This window comes from Urocampus carinirostris, chromosome 1 (assembly GCF_059441175.1).
Source record: "Urocampus carinirostris isolate Australia breed hairy pipefish chromosome 1, RoL_Ucar_1.0, whole genome shotgun sequence".
In the NCBI taxonomy this organism is placed as follows: Eukaryota; Metazoa; Chordata; class Actinopteri; order Syngnathiformes; family Syngnathidae; genus Urocampus; species Urocampus carinirostris.
Window position 1 is genome coordinate 57484867 of NC_142349.1, and position 22830 is coordinate 57507696.

The 22830-nt window shown below is 40.3% G+C and overlaps 1 protein-coding gene across 17 annotated transcripts in view; it reads left to right on the forward strand.

Moving 5' to 3' along the window:
- The window catches only part of mbnl1 (muscleblind-like splicing regulator 1), a 102054-nt gene that overhangs the window by 32876 nt on the left and 46348 nt on the right, over positions 1-22830 (forward strand). For 16 of the 17 annotated variants that reach the window (XM_088346533.1, XM_088346550.1, XM_088346552.1 and 13 more), the window contains one exon: positions 10303-11111. In XM_088346533.1, coding sequence (XP_088202659.1) covers positions 10938-11111 — 174 coding nt within the window. In that variant the 5' untranslated portion in view covers positions 10303-10937. Of the gene's footprint in view, positions 1-9915; positions 10019-10302; positions 11112-22830 lie in introns of those variants that run through there. The other variant, XM_088346548.1, reaches the window with a different exon arrangement.

A 22830-nucleotide genomic window follows, 5' to 3' on the forward strand; every position in this document is an offset into this window, starting at 1 on the left:
GACCATATGCCAGACAGTTTCAGAATCGGAATAGTTACTCTATTGCACAAAAAAGGAGACAAAATTGACTTAAAAAACTGGCGACCCATAACGCTTTTAAACGTGGACTGTAAAATTTTCAGCAAGCTTCTAGCAACACGAATGTCTGTTGTCTTGGGAGACTTGGTTGATCCAGACCAAACCTGTGCCATTGTGGGAAGGAAGATCAGCGACAGTCTCATGCTGATCCGTGACACCATTTGTTATGCAAGAGACAGAAACATGCGACTAGCGGTCCTAAACCTAGACTTTGAAAAAGCCTTTGATCGAGTCTCGCACCAATACCTCTTCAGGGTATTGCAAAAATGTGGTTTTCCCCAAAAATACATCAATTGGGTAGGACTGCTATACCGAGACATCTACAGCAAATTCATGATTAACGGGAATTTATCGGAAGCAATCGAGATCAACTGCGGTGTACGTCAAGGTTGCCCTATGTCTCCCCTTCTCTATGTTCTTTGCATTGAACCTTTGGCACAAATGTTAAGAAAAGATAGATTTGTCGAAGGCATCAATATCCCAGGAAGTGGGGGACAAATTACCAAGTGTGTTTTGTACATGGATGATTTTAATATTTTGTGTACTGACCGCGCATCTGTTGAAAGAGCCCTTGACTTGACTGACCTGTTTGGGAGGGCGTCTGGGTCAAGGCTAAATAGAGAAAAATCACAAGTGAAGTTTTATGGAATGTGGAAAGAGACAGAAAAGGCAGGACTCCCGCTGACGGTGTTAAAGACAGACCAGAAAATCCTAGGGATAAAATTCAATGCGGATGGAGGAGGCGAGACCAACTGGGATGACGTGACAAGGAAAGTTAAGCAAAAACTTGTTTTTTGGTCACTAAGAAAACTGACAATAGAGGGGAAGGTCCTAATCATCAAAGCGATCATCCTCCCAATGCTTTTGTCAATCAGTTTAATTTTTATGCCTAAAAGAAACGTGCTGTTACAACTGGACCGAGCCATCTTTCGCTTTGTCTGGGGCTCAAAGTGGGAAAGGATAAAAAGAGATACAATGAAAAAGAAAAAGGAAAAAGGGGGGAAAGGAGTGCCTGACCTCCAGCTTTTCCTGGGAAGCAAATATGTCTCTCTCCACTTCCAAAACGCTGTGGGCCCACCCAACAACCCGAAAAGTCAAGCAATGACCCGGTTTTGGATGGGCTCATATTTGCGGAAGCTAAAGCTTGTACCAAACAATCGTTTGATTCCAGTTTCATTTAACTTGCCACCAACACATCTCTTTATTCGGGATTTTTTGAAGAAGTTTGATTTGGAAACACAAGAATGTCACACTTTACAAAACCACAGGGCCCTTATTGCTATTGTGCAAGAGCGAGCTACAGTAAGCCCTGTGCGGGGGCTTGCGTTTGGCGAATCCACAACGGTTTGGAGCAACGTCAATCATCCTGCCCTCCCAAACAGACTACGAGACTTGTCATGGATGGTGGCTCATGAAGTTCTCCCAGTCAGAGCTGTAATGCACCACCGAGGAATGTCAGCGACTTCGACGTGCCCTCGACCTGGCTGTGGCGCCCAGGAGTCGGTGAGGCACCTTTTTTGTGAGTGCAGCGCTGCCAAGGTCTTGTGGACAATGGCCGAACAACTAGGAAAGTTCCCGGACTTGCCAGCAGGAGAGGTCCCTGATGCACAGTACGTGCTTTACGGGGTGAGTCGGTCGAGGAGGCATCGGAACGACTTTGCCAGGGACTGGCTCACTCTCGCCGCCATCAAGGACGCCATCTGGACCTCCAGAAACCTGCTGGTATGGAGGTGCAGGCAGATCCCCCCCGTGGCTGTGCTCCAAATGGCTGCGGATACCATACAATCTGCGAGCGGCGGGCCTAGGACGCAGCCATAAAGAAGACTCGTCTGTACCCACCCGGAGGGGGGAGCCGGAGCTACGCTGTGGGAGTCCCGGCAGCAACGGCCTGGGTTGTGGAACCCAGAAGGGAGAGGACCCACGCAGAAGGGAAAGGACCCACACAGAGGACTGGAAGAATGCTGCTTGGGAGGGTGGGATGGCAGAGCTATGCCCTTGCACAATAGTATTGCCTTTTACACGCTGGTTAACTACTGTTAAAAGAAAATGACTCTGAAATTGTTTAATTGATGTTGGAAATGTCAGGAAAAAATGTTAAAACGTCATATCGTCACGTCATATTGTCAAATATAAAAAAATTGTGAATATGCTTGATGGCTGTTTTGCTGCTGTTGGTGTCAGTGGATTTGTTCAGACCGAGGACAATCGACTTTGGCCTGGACGGATCTATTGACAATAACAAAGATGTTATATAATGAAATTGTGAATATGTTTGATTTTCGAGAAGGTTTGTTCAGACCTCACTTTGTGTTTGCTGTTAAAAACGTAATATTGGAATATAATATTGTGAATGTGCTTAATTGCTGTTGAGATTGTCATGATTGTTTTCTGTTTTTAGTGTCAATAAATTTGTTCAAACCAAAAAAACATTCATTTTGGTCAGTACAAGGCTGTACTAGGTGGAGATATGAAAATGAAATGTAGATTATGATAAATCATATGTTTAAGGTGGTAGTGCTGTATGGTTTTAAATGAAAAAAAAAACAGGCAAAGCATATGTCTGAAGACGAAAACGTTTTAACAAATGAATTCCAATCTAGATGTTGTGAAAAAAAATCAAACAAAAACATTTAAATCACCGATTTATTGACCATACGCTTCACAATCTGGAACTGAAAGAAATCGGCCAAAAGATGGCAGACATTTTCAAATGCACTGAGAAAAGACACCAAAACAATACTGGTCATCCTTTTGATTTGATTTTAATTTCATATTCTACTTTAATTATTTTATATTTTATTTTTAATTGTATTGATTGTTACTGCAACATCCATTGCATCCTGGTCATTCCTGAATGGGGATTACCTCATGTGCAGGTCCCTTCTAAAGGTTTCTTCAGTTTCTCATGCTGAGGTTTTTGAGTTTTTCCCTGCCCTCATGTAGGTTTTAGATCAGGAGATGGTTTAATAATAGTCTGTACTCTGTACAGCCCTTTAAGGCTCCTTGTGACTAAGTGCTATACAAATAAATGACTTGACGTGAATGAATTAAAATGAAATAAAATGATTGTTGGAATTATTGTAAATTCTTCAAAAGACTTTTATTGTCCTAGAAAACCACCTTAGTTATTTAAGCTAGTTTATACTTGTGTATTTTGAATATCTCATATTATTTTATTCTAAAATATAGTACAACACCGAAAATATAAAATTTTCCTGTTTATAATGTAAATATTGTTATTGTTTTTTTGTGGATAGTATTGTTTGTCAGGGTAAAGTTGCAGTGAATATGAGTGTGTGTGAATGGGTAAGTGTGAAGCACATTGTAAAGCGCTCTGGGAAGTCTTAATTGACTTGAAAAGCACTATATAAATGCAGACCATTTACCATAATTAAATTTCAATTGCAGTACATGCCTTTGATTAAAGGCCAAAACTTAGATTATCTTCAACATAACATTTTTAAGATTCTTATTATTTTATTATTCAATTTGTTCTCTCTCTTTCTCACTCTCTCACCCTTTTTCTCTCCCTCAATATATATATAATGTAATCTCATTGAAATATAAACAAATAAATTATATTTATAACGCCCACCTCATATGTGCAAGACCCTCGAGAGACAGGGCGGTGAACATTTACGTAAAGGTCAGAGAGGGCGTTATTGACATCCTCCAATATTCCACGTCTCTGCAGCGGCATCATGATAGAGCCCTGCGGTGTTGCGTTTCTTCCTGGCGTCCTCCACTTTGATGACCTATCTGAGCACACTGTCACTCTGCCTCCAGTTCTATCAGTATGCTGAAACCCAGCAGCAGCAAACAAAAGGAAACCTTCTCTGCAGTCAAAAGCTGAAAATAGCAACTCTGGCTTGAAGCGATCATTTGGTACGTTCTGTTGCCATAGTAGACGTTGCAGCAAAACAAGCGAGATCAGTGTATTTTGCACAACGCCGCATAAACTTGACTAATCATGGATGGCTGTACGGTCTCTTTGAGGAGGGCCTATCATAACTGTGAACCGCACCCTCTCTGTTGTTTTCACATCGACGCTCAAGTAGTTAGTCATACTGACAACTCTGGGACCTGCCTGTATTAAACACATGACTTTTATTGCTCCTGCATTTCTGTCTGGCTCATCTGCGATTCAACGTTGGTGAAAAACGTTTGCAAGTTTTTTTGTGTGAAGACATGTCAGAAACCGTCCGTAATTTGTATTTCAAACACTTGCTGCCTTTACCGTCTTCACATGGTTGACTTTGCAACGTCTTATTCTCGAACGCTGATATGCTTTTTTGTTATAGTCATAGCACTCAATCAAAGCTTAATTTTGTAAAACAACACAGAATAATCATAAATATCTACGTCTTCGTGAGCCTAGACACACAAGACGATTTGAATGAATTAGCTAAAGGGTTTGGCCTATTTGTAGGAAGATGAAGCAATCAATAAGAGTAGGATTTCCATGTTCAGACATGATGGATCATATCGAGCGCTCATTATGAGGATTAATACACAAAAATGGCCAAATTGGAAAATTTGGCTGAGGGTCGGCAGCTCTTCATGCATTCGTTACCACATTTCGTTCAAAGCGAGCTCAAGGTACCATCGATTGTAGCGATTGACAATGTTGCATGTGACTGCTTTGCTTCGCCTCGTTAGTCATATTTGTCCATGTTAATCTGAATAGAATTGGTTCTGAAGTTGTTCTGCATATGCATGCTTGAATTTTTCTACCCATTTTAAGCCAAGAAGCATGCTTATTTCTTTGTAAAAGTCTATAAAAAAAAATGTAATAATAATTCTAGGCTCTGATATGTTTCCCTTTTTGGGGGGAAGAATTTAGGAAAATTATAATGTACCTGTACACCAAGTTGACCATATTAAGTTGTTCTCATCAGAGTGTCTAACTATTTTGTAATTTTGTATTCTATTTTATTTGACGTGACATGACTAGAATTAATTAAAATGAAATAAAATGATTGTTGGAATTATTGTAAATTACTGTAAACTTAAATGGCATCTTTAGCTACTAAAATAATGAATCTGAACTACCTGCTTAGCAGGTTATGAAAAAAATACTGCCACATACAGATATGGAAAAATATGGTAGTTACTCTCCTAACCACTGTAGTTATCAATTTGTTGCCACAAACTTTTAAACAGACTGTTTGGGAAAACAATTCTATATATGATCCTTTGAGCTGAAGTAGAAATTTCCGCATTTTTTTTTTCATACATCGATTATTAGGGTCGCGGGGGTGCTGGAGCCCATCCCAGCTATCTTCGGACAGTGGGCAGGGGACACCCTGAACTGGTTGCCAAACAGTTGCAGGGCACACAGAGACAGATAACTCACTTGCTCATTCACACCAAAGGACATTTTGGACCAGCCAATCAACCTGACATGCATGCTTTTGGAATGTGGGAGGAAACCGGAGTGCCTGGAAGAAATCCACGCTAGCATTTGGAGAACATGCAAACTCTGCGCTGGAAGGCTGGTAACTCGATTTGAACCCATGACCTCAGAACTGTGCCGCGGATGCTTTAACCTCTCAGCTGGCGGGCAGCCCAATTTTTTTGTGTTTCAAAATTGTTTATCGTCTGCTTATCATACCTCAGATAAACTTAAACTTGATAACTCCCCGCTCATACATCTCTTTTTACCATCTAAGAAACTATGACTACGTGCTACTTACCATTTTGCTTCCCTCTGTTAGTCATTTCAGATTTTCATCATTCACAAATGGGTTATTACAAAGAAGATGAGTTCCTTGTGTGCTTTTATGTATTGGATACTGAATCCGATTTGAACTTAAAAAATGATTTAGTAGATTGTGTGGTACATAACGACTGGCAGAACAATTAAATCTACTTTTTCTTTCTTTCTATCCAAGAAGAAAGTCCAAAGGGATCAGTTTTATCTAGAAAATACTTGAGACATTTAAATCTGTTTGGGGGCCATGGATTTAAAAAAAATTCAAAATACAGTATTGCGCCGCCATTTCACAGTTCAATTTTTGCGTTCTGCATCACAGATTTCTTTACTATTAAAAGGTTCCTAGAACAAATATGTACCCCACAGAAACACTGTCACTTTACAAGTGCCTTTACACTCAAACAAGTCATAGAACTGCCTTCTGCTTACTGGCTACTGATAGGAGCAATCCGATCCAAATGTTTACATGTTGAGTAACAAATAAACAAATGCCATTTGCAAGCAATCTGATCATGGGGAATGCACGAGTGATGTCATTACGCAAATATGTTTCAGCATTTTACGTTTGACGTTAAATATTAATTTAATTAATGTCAGTCACTCAAATCAACTAAATATTGTCGTTGTTTGCTCCAAACGTGTGCTGCTTGTATGTAGCTTGCCAGACACATTGACTTACACCACATATATATGGATAAAACGGTGATCTCCACTATTTATGGATGGATGCATTTGTGGCATTTTTGCTGCGGGTTGCAAAAGTTAAAATTGCCATAGAGCAATCAACCAATACACCTGAAGCTTTATTAGCAAGTAAGACAGAGTTTCCATGTATGAATCTCTGTATTACCAGTCCAGTTCTTTGCTGCAAAAAAAATATCCTGAATGAGAAAAATAGATTGTGTTACTCCATATTATTCCTACTTGGCTGAAGTTCACTTATGGAATGGATTTACTGTGAAAACCAAGCAAATACTGCATGATCCTCAGCCGAGAAATGATTGAGTTTCTAGTCTGTACATGCAGTGCAGTATCTCTATTTACAGTAGTTAACATCCCAAATTCAAAGGTCATTCGCAGAAACAAAGCACTCTTAAAATATCAAAGCGGGGTCACTCTCTTTCGTTTGAAGCAGGATGCTTGGTCATGATGACCTGGTCCGGTCCAGTGCTACATTGCCGTAACATTCACAGTTCATTCACATCACTGAAAATGCTCGGGTTGTCCTAGGAAATATGATTTGTCTACAGAGGGGTGTGGTGACTTTCACCTGTCATTCATTTTGATAACAGCAGAATCATCCTATGGGAGACAAAAGTCTTCAAGTTCCACACGTGCTTGCAAATTAGTAATTCTGTTGCAATAACAGAAAAATTATATATACCGGTATACATATTATGTCAAGTCACATTTATTTATATAGCTCTTAATCACAAAAATATCTCAAAGGACTGCACAGGATTACAATTACAAAATTGTACAATTACCCGATCTTAAACCAGCATGCGGGCAAGGAACAACTCAAAAACCTCAGTGTGAGGAAAAAAGGGAAACCTTGAGAAAGGACCTCACATGTGGTAATCCCCCTTCCAGGATTGACCAGGGTGAATCACAATTAGCATTACTGTACACAGAATAGTAAACACTAGGTAAGATGTTGAAAATGTCCGGAAAGAGCATGACAGCAACAACGCCACTAGCCTGTAAACTAGTCCAGAAAGTCTGACGGCCACGACGCAGATTCCCATCTCTGCCAGCTGGTAAATGCAGGGATTTCCGCTGACTCATCTCAAATCGTCCTCCTCCTTTGTATCAGCCAGGCAGGCAGTCGGAAAAAGACAGGACAATACAGAATGTGAGGTGGGCATCAATCATAAGCTTTGGAATAGAAGTGTGTCTTAAGCCTCGATTTAAAAACTTCTGTTGAGGTTGCAGATCTTATCTCCGGAGGCAGGGTGTTCCATAACACTGGGGCCCGGATGGAGAACGCTCTCGAGCCTGCAGACTTCTTGGCTCTCGGAGTCACAAGTAGACCGGCATTTTCCGAGCGCAGACTCCGTGCAGGAACATAGGGGGAAATAAAATCAGAGGGATAAGAGGGGTACAAGCCCATGCAAACATTTATATGTTAATAAGAGAACCTTAAAGTCACATCTTAAGTGGACTGGGAGCCACTGCAAGTTGGCCAATACAGGAGTAACATGCTCAAACTTTTTGGTCTTAGTCAAAAGTCTAGCTGCCGCATTCTGAACCAACTGCAAACTTTTAATGCTAGACATCGGGAGACCAGAAAGCAACACATTACAGTAATCAAGCCGAGAAGTAATAAACGCATAAATTAAAACCTCTGCATCTGATTGGGGCAGTATCGAACGAATCTTTGCAATATTACGGAGGTGGTAGAAAGCTATTTTAGTAATATTTTTCACGTTTAACTGAAACGACAGATTAGGATCAAAAATAACACCTAGATTTTTGACCGAGTCACTATGGGTGATATTACACTTGTCTAGGTTCAGGGTAGTGTTTGAAAACTACTGACGACAGTGAGCTGGACCAATAATCAAAATTTCATTTTTTTCTGGGTTAAGGCGTAAAAAATTAAGTGACATCCATCTTTGAATCTCAGTAAGGCAAGCCTCCAGATTTCTACAACTTAAATGTCCAGTTGTTTCCAGTGGTACATACAGTTGAGTGTCCTCTGCATGGCAATGGAAACTAATATTATACTTGCGCATAATGTCACCAAGCGGGATCATATAAATACTAAAAAGTAGGGGGCCAAGTACAGAGCCTTGAGGAACACCACAGGGGACATTAGATTGTTTATAGGTCAGATTGCCATAGTTAACACATTGCATCCTGTCTGAGAGGTAGGACCTAAACCACGAGAGTACAGTTCCTGAGATACCAATGCATTCTAGACGAACCAGTAATATGTTGTGGTCGACAGTATCAAAAGCAGCGCTGAGATCCAGCAGCAGTAACATTGATGAGGCACCGGAATCTATTGCTAAAAGGAGATCATTGGTTACTTTAGCCAGGGCTGTCTCAGTAGAGTGATTTGCCCTAAATGCTGAGGTTATTTTCTGACATGAAGTCATTTAGCTGCTGTACAACGACCTTTTCAAGTAATTTTGCAAAAAAAGGCAGATTTGACACTGGCCTATAATTACCTAGGCTTTCTGGGTCAAGGTTAGGTCGCTGTCACAGTTCATTCACATCACAGAAAATGCTCGGGTTGTCCTAGGAAATATGATCAATGTCTTAATATTGAAGTCAATAGTGCTATTGCAATCCCCATTATTTTACGACCCTTATACTGTAGTATTTAATCCCTTACCTGTCTGATTTATACATGTTTTTAAAAAATTTGTTTTTCTGAAACTTGAATTTGGCACCCCGCAATTGGAATTTCAGTCACTATTGTAATTCTGTATAGTATTATGTTTTATTATTCATAACAGGGCCAAAGAAATCTAGAAATACAAAGTTTGCTCATCATTTTCTGGAAGGGCGGGTTGCCTATGGGGAAAACAAAAACAAATATAATTTTAATCTAAATATATTTTTACTGCTTATGATCTTGTCCATGGATTTCTCAAACGGGTGTTTTAAAATCATTAAAAAACACCTTAATTTCAAATGTATGAACTTTGTATTATCTTTTCAAATTAAAAGAAACCATGATGAGATGTTTTCTACTTTTAAAGCTTAATGTGTATTGTTTGAGTGACAAGAAAGTTGCTTATGAATATAATGCATTGTTATTATTACTCGTGAAGCTAACTCCTTCAGGCGGCACTGTTGGGGTTGCACATGCAACACCTGTAATACTGGTATAAAAATGCATATAACTGAAACAATATGCAAGATTTTTGAAGAAATCTGATTATAGTTTGTTTTCGGGACACCCCTTCATTATAATTGGTAAATGCCCAATTTTTTCAAAAAGTTAAAGATAGGGCACCTTATGTTAGAATGCAAAACAAAGTTTGACCTTTTTTACTCTGGCAGCAGGCAGGTCAGCCCTGTCATTGCTCCGCCTCCTCTCACCTGGCGCACAGCCCAGAATGTTGCCGCAACTCTCGCGTAGCTTCGCAAGGAGGGAAATGACTAACCTCTTTTCCCCTCGTGCCTTGCCTTAACTTCCCCTTCTCTTTCACCCTTCCACTCTTTCATTTTTAGATTCATTTGCAATGGCCACCTCTGCTGCACTGCGCTGTAAGTGATATAGGATCCTTTTTAGAAAAATAAATCTCATATCACCGCGTCGACGTGGTGGAAAAGTTTTGAATGGCTGCTTTGTACACTGCAGTGTGTTGAGTGTGTGTTTGTGCGTGCCATGTGTGTTTAGAGCATTGGGCGGGTGAAAGTTTTATTTGTCTAGCTGACAAGCAATGCATTTTTGACCTTTTTTTCACATGGTCTTCAGTCAGAGCTTGGCTTAAAACAAAATTTTGCGTTTTTTCATACCCGCATCATATTTTTTCTCTCTCTCTCCCCAGAGGAAGTGCCTTTGCTGATGTGTGCCACAGCTTTGACCTGCTTCCACCGCTGAAGCTGTATCTTCTCCCCGCCCCCGCCCGCATCGCTAGCTTGCTGCAATAGCGTAAGGAAAGGTGGCCGCGCCCCCCTTGGACCCGTTGGCACATCCGCTGCCTTTGCCATCCACCCCTACCCTCTGTTAACCTTGCCCAACAACCCCATCCACCACAAGGCTCAGCATCACCCACCTTGCCTTTTATTTACCTTTGCCTTGGACCTTCTAAGCCTCCACACAGTGTTCCATCCAGACTTTCACCTTTGTTGCCTGCTTCACTGCATCCTAACCAGAGGGCTTTTTCTTTGGTGCCACACTGACTCGTGAATGTTCTGGAAAAGAAGAGTAAGCGAGCAATAAGAGCGACCCATTAGGTCACCTTACTTGATCTAGAAGATGGCACTATAACGTTCACAGCCTTACTTCGTCCTGCAACATTTCACCTGGGAAACCCTTCCTTTTTTTAAAAAAAAACAACTCATCTCAACTTCTGACTCAACACCGACATCCACCTAAATCAAAATTGTGGATTAAAACCCCAGCGGTAGTCCCCCCAACACCCAAATCAATCTCAACCGGAAGTTGTTTTATCTTGTTGCCATGGCGATGAACATCGCACAGATCCGCGACACCAAGTGGCTGACGCTGGAGGTTTGTAGGGAGTTTCAGAGAGGCACGTGCTCCCGCTCGGACCAGGAATGCAAGTTCGCGCACCCGGCAAAGAGCTGCCAGGTGGAAAACGGACGGGTGATTGCTTGCTTCGACTCCCTCAAGGTAAGAAACCAAAACAAGCATCGGGGTTGGGGGGGTCAGGAAGCCAGGGGGAGAAGGAAGGGGGCGTTTAGACAGCCAGACGTTGCACGATAACGCCCATTGATAAGACGCTAAGCACATGCCGCGTGGCAGACATAAAGTCACTGGCTACAAATAGCATTCTTTTACGGCCATCTGGTCCCAGCATGTGCTCTCGCCCATCCCGCCCATTTCTGGTCAGGTGATGGGAACATGTGATTTAAGGCCACAGGGAGGTGGGGAGAGGAGGTGAATCCTGCTGGATTCAGGAGCAGACGTTTTGTCACACTCGTCTGTGTGATCACACCAACACTTTTACGTGAAAAGACTGCACCTAAGATTGTCACGTAGCAACTCTGATGTCTGAAAAATGAGAGGAAGGAGAAGCGATAGCATCTTTTTGCACAGAAAACAGTTCTTTCGCCTTGAGGCAGTTAGAGGGAGGTTTTCTCTTAGGAATACAATGTATAATAGAGTATTCCCTCGATTTCTGTAGATGATCGTTCCATAACGACCCGTGTAAATAAAAAAGATATATAACAGAACATTACTACACACACACTCAGTTTCCCTCCCTTGGGATAATTGTATTTCACTTGAAGTACAGAGATGAATGATACACGTAAACTGTGCCTTAGCCTTAACTCATTTAATAACACCTCATGTGTTGTGATTTATTTCTCTGGGACATTTCCATTCTATTTTCTAGTTCTAGCCATCCTAAATAGTGGATGCCACAGTTGTATCTGTCCATATTTAATGGATTCTACAGTTGAATCCAACCATAAAAAGTGTATGTCAATGCTTCTAGGCAAGTCGTGTACAAGTACAACTTGTAAACGGACTGGACGTAAAAGCCCCTGTAAGGTGAAGATGTAATCCTGCAAAGTTCGTATTTATCCGTTAAACCCATTAAAAGAAAAAAATCAGCAATGCACCAAGAACACGAAAGTCAAACAGCAAAATGGTGGGGGAATTCTGTACTTTACTTATGAAGCAAAAACAAGAAATCAAGCGTGACCTCATTGCTCACCTCCTTTGTCTGTGTCTTTCTTAAGCACACATTTTATCACGGCTAAAATCACCAAATATCCTTCCCTGCAGAGGACGGTGACTCATGGTCATAGGGAGGGTTAGGATGAGGACAATTTGTCAGGCCACTTGGAAAGAAGTTTAAGACTAGATGTGGTCAGAGTGGCTTTGTCAGACATGGACTGAACTTTTCCCAGACTACATCATGCACGCACCAAAATCATAAACTAGCTAAAATGTGGGCGTTGGTTTTGAGGCTTTACTTAAGTAATTAACAAAGCATAACTTCCGATCAAGATTGCGCTCCATACATATCAGTATTGAAATATACAATACTTAAAATAATAATGTAAATTATTGTTGCCATGGCAGATTAAATTACTCTTAGTCTTTCTTTTCCTTTATTACTTTTCTTTTGTGGTTTGAAATCCTTTATGCAGGAAACCAAAAGGATTATTACTTGACCACTTTAAAAATGAAAGGGCCATGAAAGCAAATACAAATGACCCTATTTTGTCTGAAAGTCGTGATCCCTACGTTCAATATCGTGTCGCCTTTCACTGATGCAGCAGTACAGCAGCAGCGGTCAGGCTGAAACCTCTCAATAGTTGAACACTTGTTTAAATTGTCATCTTGCTAAGAAAGTCTGCTACTGTCCGGAAAGAAACTGTCAAAAAAGTTGTTTATGTGAAGCAAGGGGTCCGTTTTGCCACTTAAATTATACTGGGTATGATTTTCCATGATAAAATAGACCTGACCCATTATTTTTTAGCTGAGATGAATTGCAGAAAATGTTAAAAAAGAAGAAAAGGAAAAAATAATAATGTTACTATGCTTTCACTCAAGCCATTAAAATACACATTCATGTATCCATCTTCCCCATTTCCCCCATTATGCCATCATCAGACCCTTCTCCTTTCCCTACTCTCGATGGATATTCATGGACTCGCGTCTACCACATGTGAGTGAGGATCGACCTTCTTCTGGAGGGTATATAATTAGAACAGGTCTCACATGATCATCAGTGCATAGCTGAATAGGTCACACCCAAACCCAGTCATTTCCCCAACCGTGTGTCTTCCTCACTGGCCTCTTTTTTTTAATGCAACACACACACACTATGTCCATTAGGGAATATGTGTAGAGGGACTGAACCCGAGAAATTGCAAGTTTTTTATGAGGAGGTTATCTCGCCATTGATTAGACATCCGTCGCTCAAATAAGATAATCGATATGTTCCACTAAGACTTGCTGTGTGTGCAAATGTGCCACTAGTGATTTCCCTGCTGTCTGTGTTCTCTTGGTGCAGCGCAGGCAGCTCAGCTACAGGGAAGATGTGTAAATATTTGGAGAAGGATAATAGCTGGCTGCACCCCCTCATTCTAAAGTTGGCTTGTAACTTTTTAATGATTAACTCTTGAGCAAAAGGTTAAGTACAATCCTTGCAAATAGTCACACTTGTAACACTCTTATTCGAAAAGCAAGACTCCCGCTACGTAAACCTGGCCTGGGAAAAAGCTAAATTATCATGTTATTTAATAGTTAATCTCCCATTGTTCATCAAATATTCCACATTTACGAACAAGCAATGTTGCAAAAGAGTTTTGAGGGTTGAACGCCATCCATTGCAAATTCACTGTATACTCTTAATTGGTCAATATATAATTGGACAATATTTTGCATTTCATGCAAATCATGCAAGCGGGCCTTTTGATTTAAATTGCTGTCATTAATCTGATCCTCAAATCGGTCTTCAAAGTCTCAGCCTTCTGATCATAAGCACAGGGGGCGCTGGAGCCCATCCCAGCCAACTTCGGGTAGTTGGCAGGGGCCAGACACCCTGAACTGGTTGTCAGCCAGTCGGAGGGAACACAAAAACAGACAATTTACTCACTCATTCACACCCAGGAACAATTTGAACAGGCCAATTAACCTGACACGCATGTCTTTGGAATGTCGAAAAAACCCACGTAAGCACGGGGAGAACATGCAAACTCCGCACAGAAAGGCTGGTAGCTGGATTTGAATCCATGACAAATTAAAAAAGAAAGATTTTCTAATACAGTACTGTTATTTTGTAATTGTGTTCTTGGTATTATTTAGAACTTAAGCACTTAATCATTTTTACTTTCGTTTCTAGCTTTTCTTTTGATGAAATATCCATCCTTCCAGAGAAGTCTTTTTCTGACAACTCTGGGCATACCCTGAGAAGATTTCCTTGCTTTAAATACCTCCCTATTCTTAATAATAATCCTGGTCATCGATTGGTTACAGCCATATTCCTTAGCGAGGGTAAAGGTTTCTTGATATTTGCAAGCTTTGCGTATATGCTTATGATGTTTTTGCTTCTTCCTTTAGCATTTTTAGCCAACTGCTTAATCTCGTGTAGTGATCAAAGAGTTTAGTCTCCATTAACCAAAGCTGGGGCTGATAACCTAACAAAAGTTACCAAGTAGTTCTGTTTTAATTTTTTTTTGTTTTATTGCGCGAGATATGTCAATTTTTCGGCAGTAGGTCGCTGGTTCCATTCCCGGCTCCTCCGAGTAAAATGTCCTTGGGCAAGATACTGAATCCCTAATGCCCCCGATGAGCAGGTAGTTACCTTGCATGGTTAGTTAGTGTGTGTAAAAGGGAAAGTGTGAAGCACCTTGTGAAGTGCTCTGGGAGGTCTTCATTGACTTCAATAGCGCTTTATAAATGAAGAACATTTACATTTTACAAAGAATATAGTTTTCAAATCCTAAAAGTGTTTGGAAAATGTTTGGCGGTGCAGTTTGTTTAAAATCGATTATATTCATAATCGTCCAACCTAAAAAATGTGGCCATATTTCCCAGAGTAATTTGATTTAAAGAGAATCCATAATGAAAGGTGTGCTCAACCTGATGGGTGAAGTGTTGTAATTATCTTCAACCTCATCATTTAGGTAATTGTGCGGCAGATTTGTAGTTACAATAAAAGAAATGTGTTATGTAATGATTTTTATTTTCATTTTTGCGTTGAGAGACGACACTTTAACAAGTCCTTTCGTCGACTCGTCACCCATTTTCTTTCTACTGGTGCTTATTTTCACTTTCCCTCCATTTTGAATTCCTGCTCACGCTGTTTTTTTTTTCACCTCAAGCCACTCCCATGAGTCACATTACATCCACCCATACATGGATCTGTGTGCTTTTAGGTAAATGACATCAACCCTGACCCGGTGCGAACTCACCGGCAGCGGGGCCTCGTCTCACCAAACAAAGCCCGCTCTGTGGTAACGGTCTGGAGCGAGAGAACTTTGAATACATACCGCCTCACCATTAGCCTTGTAGTCTGTCTCCTCACTGGCCCGACACACTCACCGTCACCGTGTCTGAAGAAAAACAGGCCTATCGTGTGCACGTGCACGTGCGTGTTATGTCTGCCTCGTCGGTGCTGTCGGAGCAGGTTCCTATTCCGAGCCAAGATTACATTCCCACACAGCCCTAGGCCTCATACCTTATCTTCACTCCATCCCGTCCCCTCTATTTTTCGCTCCGATTTTTCTCATGCCATGACAGCATGTTTATACGGAGTAGTTAGGTAGCGCAGGTAAAACACAAACACGTACACGCTGACGTAAATATTAGTGGAGTTGCTAGTCGACAGCGATTTCCTTGCTTGGGAATAAAATCAACATGCCACGCTAAGTCTGCGGTGCAGTTTGGCGGTTGGTTCAGAGGGCTAATGTCTATTTGACACTTCTGTCACCCGAAGAATACTACATGGAATAACATTGCACATGGCCACCTTCAAGCAGCCGGTGCCTTTTTAGTAGTCGTCCATATAGCTTTAGCTGATTAAAACGTACAACAAAGAGATATAAAACAGTAGTTTACATACAGTAAACCCCCGGGATAAGACATTATTGGTTTTGAGGTGGGGTTTGCAAAGGGACATTGCCATATAGCAGAAGAAACCTATAATAATGCAAAGCTAATGCGTTCCAATACCCCGGTATCCAGATTAAAAAGAACAAATGGGATACAGTAAATAATGCATACGTCTAGTATAAGTGTATACGATTAAATAACATTACAAAAAAATTATACACAAGCTACTGTCTTTGGCGGCCGATAGAAGTATTTCATAAGGTTAGTATGAGTAGTCATTGGTCGTGAGCTGCAGTACTCAGTTCGGCCATCAGAGGGTGTTAGAGAGGCCACAAAAGCAGACCACACGAAAGTAGATGCTATTGGTTTTGTTGGTATTTATTGGGGGTGCCCAGGGAAAGACCCTCGCAGAGGCCCGAAGTACAACTGTGTACATTTTCATGAAAATTAATCCAGCAGTTTCAGGTCCTACAGGTCACATACAAACACACACACGCACAAATTGGAATTCTCAAAGTAGTTTTTTTAAAGGAGTTAACGAGTGTATGCAACATAGCGAAAAGCGGATTAAAAGTGAAACTGATTTTAAAACCTCCACTTGCAAGTATTGTCATTCTCTAATAAGATGTCTTAGCTTTGATAGCTTATAGCCTATGTAAACAGTCTACTGTATAGTACCGCTATACTCACAGCCATGCAACATAGGCTAGGTTCACACTGCAGGTAAATCAGATGTTTATTTTTTTGCACGGACACGACCTGTATCCAATCTGTTAAAGTCCGTCTGAACTGCACAAATCCGATTGTTTTTCACACCAGACCCAGGCCACACTCATATGTGGTTCTTAATCCAATACATGTCTGATCTTTTGGAATGTGTCTTCTGTGTGAATGGTCAAGGCGCATTCATGCGACCTGCATGTCATCGAGAAGAATGAGAAAGCTTAGAACATAACAACTATGGCGGACAAAAACACTGCAAGCATTCAATGGCGCGAAAGCGAGGTTTTGGATTTAATTAACATTTAGAGGAAACAACCTCAGCCTCCGATAGCACAATATCTTAAAAATTGGTAGACACGCCATTAGCACCCATGTGTACTTTCGTAAACACTGTGCATTGCATGTGACGTCACGTGTCCTTTTCTGCGCATGCGGGAGACTAATGGCATTCACACAGAAGAAAAACACAGGAGATCACGTATAAGTCGCATTTAGTTGGAAATGTGAACAATTTCACAAAAACATCAGATTTCACTCACCTTGCCTTCGTGAAGGCTGTTCATGTGCCTTCTTTGTATTTCTTTACAATCATGTTTTTGCTTACCCCCTTGATAGATAAAAATGCCTTAAAGCAGTGCAAAAAAATGTAATTCTGTTAAAAAAAAGAGAATTTTTAATTTGAATACTTAGCGAAAATCTGTTAACTATCATACCAATGTGATTTTTTTTTTGGTTTGAAAAAAAAAAATCATAGGTCGAGACATTTGTTGTTTTCTTTTACATAGTGGAATCCCTAACTACGGTACCGCTATGTTCTTCTGCCGTCTTGCTGCTTTCTGTGGCACTGTTTTTTGTTTGCATTAGACAACAGTGCCATCTAGTGGTCCAATATTACACACTGGGGGTTTAACAAGGGGCCAAAAAATACCTTATTCCAAACTGTACAGAGAGAATGTCCTAAACCAGTGTCGCTATATCCTAGGGGGTCTGCTGTAAAACCCTAAAAATTATATATTTTTTTAATATTGCAAAAAAAAAAAAAAAAAGTTCAAAACATCCTTTAATAAAGGATTTGAAAACCGAATTTGGTGTCAATGAGGAAAATATATTTTTCTTTCCACTTTTAGGTGGTGCTTTTTCTTTTTCAAAGGCATAGGTGCGCTGGAACATCTGCCATTTAACTTGGCGCGTAGGTAGGCCACACCCCAGACTGCTCATTTGCTAGCTCCAGGGCACATACTGTATAGCGAAACCAGCACCGCCGTATAGATGATTTAGTGTTCATGATTAGTCTGGAATGTGAAAATGATTCTCTATGAAAAAAAAAATACCAGTGATTTAACGAATGTTGCGCATTACATTTGCAAAAGCAGCAATGATGGCCAGTTAAAAAGCTAATTAAAATGACTTAATGAGCATTCATCCCTTAATTCAAGTTATTGTGGAAAAGTTCTTACATCCTTGAGAGCTTATGAAATTTTATCATTCCTCCCTTTAGGGCGTTTCTTGGTGAATGCACGAATAAATTAAAAATGCAAGAAACATGCTTGTGTTGGACCAAAGATGCATTCGTTTTCAAGAAATAGACTTATATTTAGGTTTACAAAGAGATCTGTTTCTACACTGCAAAAAAAAATTCCCACTATCAGCAGAAAATGTTGCTAGTTTTTAAGAGTATTTTTTTCTTATTTTAGATATTTTATCTAATTTCTCCAATAAAATAAGAAAACTAATAAAATATTTTTCTCATGTTAAGATATTTTGTCTTATTTCCCTAAAAATAATAATAATCATCTCATCAGCTGTACCGCTTATTCTTATTAGGGTCGCGGGGGGGGGGCTGAAGCCCATCCCAGCCATCTCCGGGCAGTGGGCATGGGACACCCTGAACTGGTTGCCAGCCAATCGCAGGGCACACGGGGACAGACAACTCACCCGCTCGGTCACACCTAGGGACAATTTGGACCGGCCAATTCACCTGAAATGCATGTCTTTGGAATGTGGGAGGAAACCGGAGTGCTTGGGGCGGCAGTAGCTCAGGAGGTAGAGCGATCGTTTTAGGATTAAGGGATCCCAGTTTGAATCCCGGCTTGTCCGTGTTACATGTCGAAGTGTCCTTGGGTAAGACACTGAACCCCCAATAAGCAGGTTAGCGCCTTATATGGCTGCACAGATCACGGACGTTATTGGGAAATGTGAAGCACAATGTAAAGCGCTTTGGAAAGTCATTGACTTGAAAAGCGCTATATAAATGCAGATCATTTCATTTCAAACCGGAGTGCCCGGAGGAAACCCACGCACGCACGGGGAGAACATACAAACTCCGCACAGTAAGGCCGGTAGCTGGATTTAAACCCACGCAGGAGGTTCCCACGACCTCAGAACTGTGCCGCACACGCGCTAACCACTGCACCCTAATATAATCATATTTATATGAATATTAAAACATTTTATCTAATTGCTCCACTAAAATTAGAAAAACAATGAACTAACATTCCATTATCTGCAACGTTTATCTTCAGTAGGGTCGCGGGCGTGCTGGAGCCCATCCCAGCTATCTTCGGGCAGTGGACAGGGGACACCCTGAACTGGTTGCCAGCCAGTTGCAGGGCACACAGGAACAGACAATTCGCTCGCTCATTCACACCTAGGGACAATTTGGACCGGCCAATTAACCTGACATGTATTTTTGGGGGAAATGTGGGAGGAAACCGCAATGCCTGGCGGAAACCCATGCAAGCACAGGGAGAACATGCAAACTCCACACAGGAAGGTTCGATCTCATGACCTCAGAACGGTGCCGCACATGCGCTAACCACTGCGCTGCATATGGGTTCTTATTTTAGGATATTCTATCCAACTTCTGAAATAAACATAATAGAATCTTTTTTCCCCCTCATTTTTATATATTTTATTTTTTTAATGTATTTTATCTTTTTAAGATATTTATCTAAGTTCTCTAATAAAATAAGAAAAATAATTCCCCCAAAAAGCTAAACTATCTCATCTAGCAGACAGCAGATAACTTTGCTCATGTTAAGAAATTTTTACTACCCACATCAAAAGTTGTACCGTATTTTCCGCACTATAAGGCGCACCGGGTTATAGGGCGCACCCCGAAAAAATAGTTTTTGGTCCTATTTTTGACATACATAAGACGCACCGGATCATAAGGCGCTACAATGGGAACGTGGACATAACAGTCAGATAGTTCCCAAAGCTTGCAAATACGTGTCGAGAACACGTACGGATGCGGTGTCCGTACGATGTCACTCAAATGCATCGTTCCATCATTCGGAAGGTTAAAATCTTGGGATTCAAGAAATGATAACCATTCCTTAGTATCTATTTTCTTCTTCGCTCGCAACTTTACTGTGCATATGACAATAAACACTTGGAATTGAGTTTAAATTAAAAATAGACACTCCATTCCATCCATTATCTGCACCGCTTATCACAGAAACATCGAGTTCAGTCTGAAACAAGATACAGGGACAATATAAAACCCGGAATAGCTCACCGAAGTCGTCGTGTTCATAATAATGTGCAGGCAATGTCCTCTTATATCCGTTAGGGTAGTAAATCCAGGAGAATACAATATTTACAAATACAGAATAGAAAAAAATGCTTTCTCTATGCCGTCAGCCACATGCTATACGCATTCATGTTTTTTGGCCAATTGCAGGCTTTGTTTGCCGTTTAAGCCAATGGCAGCCTGTAAATGATAAAAAGGATCCGCCCCTTGACCTCCAAACAACTTTAGCCAATAGTGATCGATTCAAATGATGATTGACACATTGGTCAGCCAATGAAACGCCGGTAAATAAATCCCAGCATACACCGCGTACTACTTGGCGTTCGGGGGAAAATCTAGTCGACGGCTGCAAGTTAGTTGGGAAACTTTGCAACTTTAAAATTGATCCATAAATAAGGCGCACTGTATTATAAGGCGCATGGTCAGCTTTTGAAAAAAAATAAAGGCTTTTAGGTGCGCCTTATAGTGCGGAAAATACGGTACTTAAAATATGAAAAGTGTGCCCAATGATAGTATTATTTGTTATTATTAGTGAAAAACGGAAACATTCTGCTGAGAAGAGCAAGTATGTATTGTGGGATGAGTTATTTTGTGCATGCTCACATGAAGACCATATTTTTTTTATTCAACAACAGCGGTAACAATAGAATTCAGTTTTGTTTAATGTTTTGCTTTTTTCTGCAAACCTTGTATTTATACTATCCCCAAGTGGCCAAGGCAGGTACACCAGAAGGAGCAACACAAGTGGGTTGCAACATTAAATATTTATGGACCAATTCTTTTTTTTAAATTCAATTTATTACATTGAATATTTTTCTATGACGAATATATTTGTTTCTTTATGTTTAGCTTTACTTGATATGCCTGTGGTCAACCGATACTTTTATAAAACTGGACAGAGAATGCAATTCGATACTGAAAAGACCAACGTTCCCTTTTGATAATGAAAATACAGTAATTAGTCTTTCTTCTATATTAAAATTATTCGTAAAAGCACTTGAGCACTATATTAAACACACAACGAAGGTTTTTTTTCCCATCATATCACTGCACCATTTTTCTTCTTTGTGTCAGCTGACTCCGTCCCACCCTCGCACTGGGTCACTTTATGCTGCTGTTAATACAATAAGCACTTCTCTGTCCTCCCGTCACCTCCCTTATGTTTTCCTACGCAGGCAAGCGCCATAAACACTTTAAGGTGTGTGCTTGTTTAAACATGTAACAAATATTGATGCCAAGACTGTTTACATTCAGATAATCTTGTTAAATAATTTGGGAACCATATTTTTCCCATTCGGTGATGTATGATGTGCCTATGTTTGTTGGTTGTCATTGATTATTTGAATTACTTTATTTGTCAAATGCAAAACCTTGTTTTCCTAAAGCCCTATCATATAGTGACCGTTAACGGTGTGAAAAATACACAATTTATTTAAATTAGGGGTCTCAAACTCATCTCAGCTCAAGGGTAACATAGTAATAAAACTGTTCTCATGAGAGTCGGACTAATAAGTTAATGGCATAAAAAGTGTGCCATAGCTGGAGAGCTGATACGGGGAGGTATAAGTTGGTTTTTCCTCAATATTTTTTCCCTTCACTTATCTCTTGTTGTGCATTTGGTTAAAAAAAGAAGCAAAATAATAATTCAATTCATTTCCACTACCGTATTTAACTCAAGGAAACTAAAGTGTCAAAAATAACATACAAACACTAATTTAAATGATTGATTTATTGACTGATTTAATCATTTTAAATTATTTCTGCTTTTTTTTTTTTTTACAAAAGTGTTAACCTGAATATGGGAGTGTCACTGTTAGATGTTATATCTATTATAGAAATGTGGTTAAAGCTTCTTTAAACTTCTGCAAAGACACCCATGTGCTATTTTTTCGCACTGCCCTAAACAGTGCACTTTAAAAAAATGCATTGAGCATTGTGCAGTGCACTTGAAATGTGACTTTTATTCAGGTAAAATTACGTGGGCTTTCTCAATGTTCTCTGGTTGATCAATGAGAGTCAGCAAATTCAGCTATAGTAGGTGCTTTGCCAGTGGTGCTTGGCCTTGGCGACATCCAGTGGACAGATTTAAAACTGCAAGCCATTGTTTGCTGTAATGCAGTTCAATTTTCTCTTGTGCTTCTCTTAACATTGTCTTGCGGGCCACACAAAATGATGTGGCGGACCACAAGTTTGACGAAAGTGATTTGGATAAAACACATTTTTTTACCACGTCATAAACATGATTTTCTTTTCACGTGAGACTCATAGTTTTCAAAATTTGTAATTACATTACACAACTTAAGATAGCTTTCGGAGAAACTGACATGTTTGTCCGCCATCTTGCTCTTACGGAACCGAAAGACACTTTTACAAAGGTGGTATTCTTAACACTTAATGGCCTCTTATCCTGTACAGCTGATCCCTGCATGTGATGGTTGCAGAGTCTTAACATTCAGGAATTTTCCACTTGCTCTCGACTATTTCCTTTTCTAGCCACTTATGCTATTCAATAGCCGCAAGCCGCTTTTATTATTGTTAGCTACTCCTTATTTGTACTTC